This window comes from Trachurus japonicus, unplaced genomic scaffold (assembly GCF_045865225.1).
Source record: "Trachurus japonicus isolate A0001 unplaced genomic scaffold, Traja_1.0 AP029870.1".
Classification (NCBI taxonomy): Eukaryota; Metazoa; Chordata; class Actinopteri; order Carangiformes; family Carangidae; genus Trachurus; species Trachurus japonicus.
In genome coordinates, this window is record NW_028220003.1 from 3,151 (window position 1) to 10,256 (window position 7,106).

Consider the following 7,106-nt stretch of genomic DNA (forward strand, 5'->3'; position numbering starts at 1 on the left):
ACTTGTTTTTTCTTGCTGATAGCAAAATGTTTTTAATAGTGACTGAAATATTTAAGAACTACCTGTAACATTTATATTATTGTAGTGTACTTGTAGAGGAGCAGTGAAAGTGGCGATGAAGAGAAGACAGTTGGCCTACATTATTTAGCAATGCTTCTAAAGGTGATGATGTTTCATCTGCAGGTTTGATTATTTGACAGTGGCCAGGAGTTCAGTGGCCTGAAGACTTTATTGATTGGTATTATGAGTGGTAACCACTAGAACTACTATCTGCTTGATTCAATTATTAATTATTCCACCATTCTTATTCATCAAGTTATGAAATGACATATTTGCCATTAATGATTTTCATTTGCAAACAAAACATCATACTCACACCAATAAAAATTTCCCAAAAATGGACTTTATTGAAATGTTTTTTGTATCACAGCACAACAGGGCAGACTTTACTGGACAGAAAGAAAACCAAAGGTGATGAAGTATAAAAAAAAAAAACGTTTTGTGTTTTATTAAGACTCTTTATTCTTTACTTTGAAACTGTCAATGTCTTGAATGAGTTTGTCTCTAAAAAAAAGTGGACAGTTCTCCAATTTGTCAATTCTGAATATCCGCCTGTCAATACACAAGTACATAAATAACGTCATGATGAAATAAATAAAAGATGATTGAGTTTTCCTCTGATCCAGTTTTTAAATCAGCCTGTAGAAGAGCTGTAAACCCAGGACTAATCGCAGCGATAATTCAGCGGGAGTTAGTGCTGTTTGACTAAGAGTTCAGGAGAACCCAATGGAAATAAAACTTGGGCCAATTGTTTGTTAGTGTCATGATGCTGGGAATGTGGTTGTTGGGAGACGCCAGGCGACTGCTTCTGCTGCTTAAAGCTGCTTGGTCTCTGTGCTGGAGGAAACCACCTTTCCGTCCACCAGGGTCTGTGTGACAGTCATCACCTTGGTCTTCTTGACTGTTTTCTGCTCTTCCAGAGCGTCCTGGAGCCTGAAGAAGAAAAATCAACATCATTTTAACTATCACATTGTTTCTAATTATACATTAAAAAAAAAAGTATCTATTTTTTGTGGTTATGCAGCAGAAAGTGAAACTCTACGCACGTGAAGTCTTCGCCGTCCAGCAGCCGTCTGTATGTTGCGATCTCAGCCTCCAGCTTCATCTTCATGTTGAGCAGAGCTTCGTACTCCTGTGTCTGCAGCTGGATGTTGTTACGCAGCTGTGTGAGCTCGGCCTCCAGACCCAGGAGGACGTTGTTGAGAGACTCGATCTCCATGTTGTAACGCATCTCTGTGTCCCTCAGTGTGCCCTCCAGAGATCCTTTCTGTGAGCGGGAGAGGAGAAGAAAAGAAAGGGTTAACATTTTAAAGTTAACCTCAAGGAAGGCTCCATAGTGACGGGTCACCGGAGTGTAAAGCTTGTGTCAACAAAATAAAAGTGAGACTTGAAATGAGAGTGCTGAGTGGGGGGAAATGAAGTGTGTGCTGACTGAGGACTTCTCACCAGGCTCCTCTGTGACTCCAGCTCGATCTCCAGGGTTTGGAGCTGTCTGCGCAGGTCGTTCACCTCTGTCTGGGCGCCCTTCAGGGCCTCTGTGCTCTGGCTGACCTGGGTTTGCACTTCTGTTATCTGCAAATAGAAGATGCGAGGTCAAAGTCAACTCGAGACTTTCACTTTTGAGTTGAATGCCCACGTTTGTTAATGATTTGACGTCTTGTCACCAATCACTCACCTGAGATTCGTGCCATGCTTTCAGCTCTTCCTGGTTCTTCAGTGCCATCTTCTCGTACTTGGCCCTGATTTCCGCCATGATCTGAGACAGATCCTGTCCCTTGGGAGCGTCAACGTCCACGTGGACTCCTGACTGGGCGATCTGGTTACGCATCTCCATGACTTCCTGAATAGACAAGAATGCATAGAGAAATTAAGAAAAATGATCATAAATCCTAACTTTTTTTCACATCTGAAATAGAGCATATTCTTGTACATTTATAAGGATTGAAACTGTGACCCAACTGTGACTCCCAACTTCTCCCAAGCATAATCCCATGTTATGGTAGGGTAAATATACAGGGGTAAATCTAAACCTACATCTGGGGCCTCAAACACTTCATTAAATATTTTCCTTCAGTAAACAAATGGCTGTGTTTTGGCTCATGAATTGAAATTACAGTAATTTGAATTCTTTGGTGTCTCCAAATGTGGATGGGAACCATTTTTATGATGAGGTTTCCCACAATATTCACATAGAGATTTTTCAGATTTCTGAACGAACCTCCCCCTTCCCACTCAAGTTTGTTTTCCAGAACGCCTCCCTACTGCTGCCTGGCAGGATGTGTCGGCTGCACTCGTGCTTGGTGTGTATACAACACTAACTTAAACACATGATGATGTTTGGATAGAGTATTGAGATGAGCTGATAAGTAAATAATAATTCACATCCTCTAAAGGGTGTGGGTGTGGCTTTAAATTATGTCCAGAGGTGTCTTTTGTTTGGGCTTCATGTGCAGCACTAAAAATCATTCAACACTCAAATAGCATGAACACAACCTTTCACTAATCTTTGACTTTAAAGCTCAAGTTAAAGGTCCATAAATCAATTTTGACCATAAGCTTGCGAAGAAGTGATGAGTTCCCACACTGGATCAAACTTTCCCATATGATATTTATGCATTTCTGTTTTTAACCTTTGGTTTTTCCAATATGAAATGGGTGGGGCCATTGTGGAAAATTGTGATGTCATTGTGCACCAGTTAGAAATTAGCACAATTTGAATCCCATCTCTTTTCTAATGTGATGCAGCTGTCAGTATAATCTTATAAAGCCACATCAACACAAGCCAAATGAAGCAGATTAGCTTCATAATCTTGATAAAATTATCTAAAGATGTGTTTTCAAGTGTAAACATTGGCTTATTGATTATTCAACTTGAGGATTCAGGGGGTTGACACTTGAGGTTTGAATTTGTATGCTGTCACACTCACATTTTCATGGTTCTTCTTGAGGTGGATGAGCTCCTCCTTCAGGGATTCGATCTCGCTCTCCAGATTCATGCGGCCCATGTTGGTGTCGTCGATGAGTTTCCTCAGACCGACAATATCAGCCTCCACAGACTGGCGGATGGCCAGTTCGGACTCGAATCTAAAAGGCACAGATCAGCAAGGTGAGGGCTTGAAAGCCTGATACAGCGGCTCAAACCCACAAAGACTTTTAGACCTACTCATTACAACATGTTTGTTTATTAACTCAGGGTAAACCTGCTTCTAATTGGTCAATAATCTTGTCTGAGGAGCCAGCTGTGTTTACTATGTTGCATGCAGGCTATGACGCAAAGGTGATGACTAAGGGACCAGTGATCATGTCACAACGTTTTTAACTTGCAACCCATTGAGCAGTAAGACAGGGCGTGTCGGCAGCTGTCTGGCAAAGTATTTTACTGTCTCAGCGGCCTTACTTCACTCTGAAGTCATCGGCTGCCAGGCGAGCGTTGTCGATGTTGAGAACCAGGCGGGCGTTGTCGACGGTGGCATCAAACACCTAGAACAGGTTGATGAAAGACAATGATGATTATGTTATTCACTTTCTAATATTTGAATGATTATTTGAACATCCAGCTAGCTTAGCCTAGCATAAAGACAGAAAGGTGCTCTGTCCACAAGAAACAAATTCTGCTTACTGAGAAACAACCTGTAATTTGTAAAACAATTAATTTTAACATTTTAATTTTAACCATGAGGGAAACACGTTCAAAAAATGTCAGTTACAGCACTGAGCTTTCCTAGCTGATTTAGCTGGCTTTGTAGAGAGATAGGCTTGCTGTTTCCCTTGTGCTAAACTAAGCTAAGATAAACTATGCTTAGGCTACCTAAAACTGTACATTTATTGCACAGGAATCCTACTCTTCTCTGTCATCATGAGGAAAGAAAGTTGAATCAGATTTTTTGGTAACCCTTTAATTTACAGGCTGTTCATTAAAAATGACAAGAAAGTTAATTGAAAATGTCAAGAAATAGCCAAGAAATTTAGCTATTGCCTCATAATATCTAGAAATAGCCTGGAAATCATGGTCAATTTCATAATGTCGAGAAATATAGCCAAGAAATAATGACTGATTGCGTAGAAATAGCCCAGAAATAACAGTCAATTGCACAGACTTGGTGGAGAAAAATGCTGGCCTTTACCAAAAAATTCAAAGCATGAAAACCATGTGTAGCCTAATCTTTTGCCTTCATGAAAAACATGACATTACTATGAAATTGAGCTTATAAGCTATTTCCTGACATTGCAATTACTTGTTATTTCTTGCCTATTTCTTGATATTATCAAATAATAACAGCCAGTAATTAAAGGGTTTTTAAAGAAAACTAGTATAAAGTACAATTCAGATGCAATTTAATATCTGTTTTTTTGTGGTACATTACTCAACTGGAAAAAGCAGTAAAAGGTTTGGTGTAAGAAAATATGTGTCACTGTCTGGATCTGTAAATATGGCCTGTGACGGAAGACCGGTGGCTGCTGTATTTGCTTTAGCAGTCACTGTGGGGCTGATAAGGCTTAGAATGGATGGCAAGGGACATATCCAGGTGACAAAGTCCAGGAGCCAATCAGTGGCTGCCAGGCAGCAATTGTCCTTTCACTGCTCAGGAACAGGATCTATCCTGTCAGCAGCGCAGGGTGGGGGAAGGTAATTTGCATGCGGAAGGTAGTGATGGTGGTTGTGATCGCGGCTTTGTGCATACGCGCTTGGTCAGGTGATTGCACATGCGTCTCCTTGTGTTTGCATGGGTAGTTGACTTTGTGTGCTCTACAAGTCTGGGCTGTGCCGTGAGACTGAGTGTGTTTTTTCAGAGGGGCTATGAGGCGGAGGGCACGCAGGCCAGAAGAAAAATGAGGCCTGTTGACCCCGGGCTGTTTGGATGAATTGCAGCCCTGGGCTTTTTGGCCAAATAAAACCAAATTTTCAGCAGCTTTGCTCTTATGCAATGTGCAATGAGAGTGATAAAACTGGGAAATGGATGGTAAACTCCTTCTTCTTTTTTTCTGCCTCCCATTTGTGTCAAAACAGGGTCTGTCGACCTTGATGCTGTTATCTCTCCCACAAGGGAAAACATTGGGAAAAGACATGCTCTATGTGGGCATGCACTCTCTGCTCCAGTGGGAACAGCACTGGAGCCTAACTGGAATGTTCCATTTGGAAGCTGCACTTGACTAAATTGAAAGGAAAAATGTAATTTTCCTTGAATACACTGTTTTCTTTGTGGCATTCAATGGGGCAAAACCCAGAATGAATTATTAACAAATTTTCCTAGTTGTGTAATGTCTGGTTTTTATTTCACTTCTTAAATCTTTTGGCACTAAGTAACAGATTAACAGTAGGCCTATATGTATCAGGTGTTGAAGGTGAGAGTTGAATTTATTGTCTTATTAGATTAATTATTTATGAAATGCAGATCATAAAGTCTTTTGAAGTCTTTCCTTATCAGCATCTATTGCACATATTGTATTGTAAGTCTGTAAGGTATGTTCAGTGCCATTGTCCAGCTAACAACACATTATTTGGATTACATGGAACAGAGGAAAAAGGTAGTTAAAGTTGTGATGTATGGGGCTGCCAAGTGACTCATTAATGTCTGTAAAGTCCCTGGACTGGTGTTTTTGTTTCTCTGTGCTTTCCTGTTTCTTTGACCCCTGAAACTCCAACATTCCTCCTCCATACTGTTTCCGGTCCAGCCCTCGGACCCCCGACCCACAGAGTATCAGTGGGCACAGTGCCAATGACCAGCAGAGACTAAACAAACCCCTGGTGTCAGGAGTCTATATGAACTCAGATTGTAGTACAGAGTGTATTACAGATGACAGAGGAACATCATGGTGCAGTGTAAGAGGTCTTCAAGAAGTGTTGAGTTTCAGTCTTATTGCTCAAACACAGATCCTTTGCATCATTTCCTCTCAAACATTAATCATCTCTTGGCCCTGGGTTTCGTCTTTCAGTTCATTCATTCTCCAACGCTCCCTAATGTTCTCCTGCCAGCGCACCTTACTCCCACCCCTCTGCCCTTAATAAATCAACACATTCACATTCACCAGCCTGCCCCAGGCCCCCCTTCCCCTGCCTACTCACCTTCCTCCTCAGGTCATCCAGGATGGCCTGGTACTTGCTGTAGTCTCTGAAGTCTGGTCCGCTCTTCTCCAGGGCCTCCTTGATCTTTACCTCCAGCTTGTGGTTGGCCGCCTCCAGGGTCCTCACCGTCTCCAGGTAGTTGGCCAGACGGTCATTCAGGTTCTGCATGGCAAACTTCTCATTGCCCATGATGTCGGCACTGTTGCCGCTGGTGGTCACCTGGATGCCCCGGAGAAGCCCCTGCTTTCATGGAGCCCATTCCCATTCCCATCCCGCTTCCCAGGCCGCTGCGGTAGGAGGAAGAGATGCTGATGCGGTCGCCGCCGGCCCCGCCATGGATGGAGGGGGCCTTGTAGACAGGAACAGAGGTACGAGAGATTGATATAGCAGGAGCCCTGCTACTGGTGGAGGAGCGCATGGAGTATGTAGTTTGCTTGGAGCTTTTCATTGTTGCTGTAGAGTTTGAGACTCAGTGATAGAGACTGTGAGTACGAGAGAGAGGCACAGGCTGGGCCGGCAGAAGTGGGAGCTCACAGACACAAGGCTGCAGGACAGGGAAGCTGTTAAACTATATAAACCTTGTGGGCCCTCAGGTCCGCCCCTTAGACCACTCCCCTTCATCATGAATCACCTCCCTCTTTTCCACAGGCTGAAACCACAGGGCTGCTCACAGCATGCCTTTGTCCTCCACAACCTCCAAAGTTGGTCAATTCTGAGCACTTTGTGGGATTCAATAAGTGAGAGATTTACACACTTTTTGTTTGTTATGAATGACACTAAACATCATTTTAACTCCTCATTTTAAAAATCCCCACCAAAGTTATTCAAACCAACTTCTTCAGTTGTTTTTAATTATTTTCAGGCAGCAGTTGAGTTAAGTGGGAGTGAGCCACAACTTGGTTGAGTAACTGTCAGCTTTATTTTAGGGGATTATTTATAACAATAAAAATAAAAGAAAACTATCCACAATTATAACTTTGAT

The 7,106-nt window shown here is 42.4% G+C and overlaps 1 protein-coding gene across 2 annotated transcripts; it reads right to left on the reverse strand.

Moving 5' to 3' along the window:
* Positions 1 to 387: 387 nt before the first annotated feature.
* LOC146960880 (keratin, type I cytoskeletal 18-like) lies at positions 388 to 6,670 on the reverse strand. 2 transcript variants are annotated; one of them, XM_085771970.1, is made up of 7 exons: positions 6,125 to 6,670; positions 3,458 to 3,540; positions 2,988 to 3,144; positions 1,736 to 1,900; positions 1,507 to 1,632; positions 1,107 to 1,327; positions 388 to 993 (listed from the first exon to the last, which is right to left on the reverse strand). In XM_085771970.1, exons 1-7 carry the CDS (start codon positions 6,311 to 6,313, stop codon positions 876 to 878), a joined length of 1,059 nt encoding a protein of 352 aa, XP_085628096.1. In that variant the 5' UTR covers positions 6,314 to 6,670; the 3' UTR covers positions 388 to 875. The 2 variants fall into 2 exon arrangements, with proteins under 2 accessions (XP_085628096.1, XP_085628097.1); XM_085771971.1 differs by having other exon boundaries at positions 632 to 986; positions 1,103 to 1,327.
* Between the last annotated feature and the right edge of the window lie 436 nt (positions 6,671 to 7,106).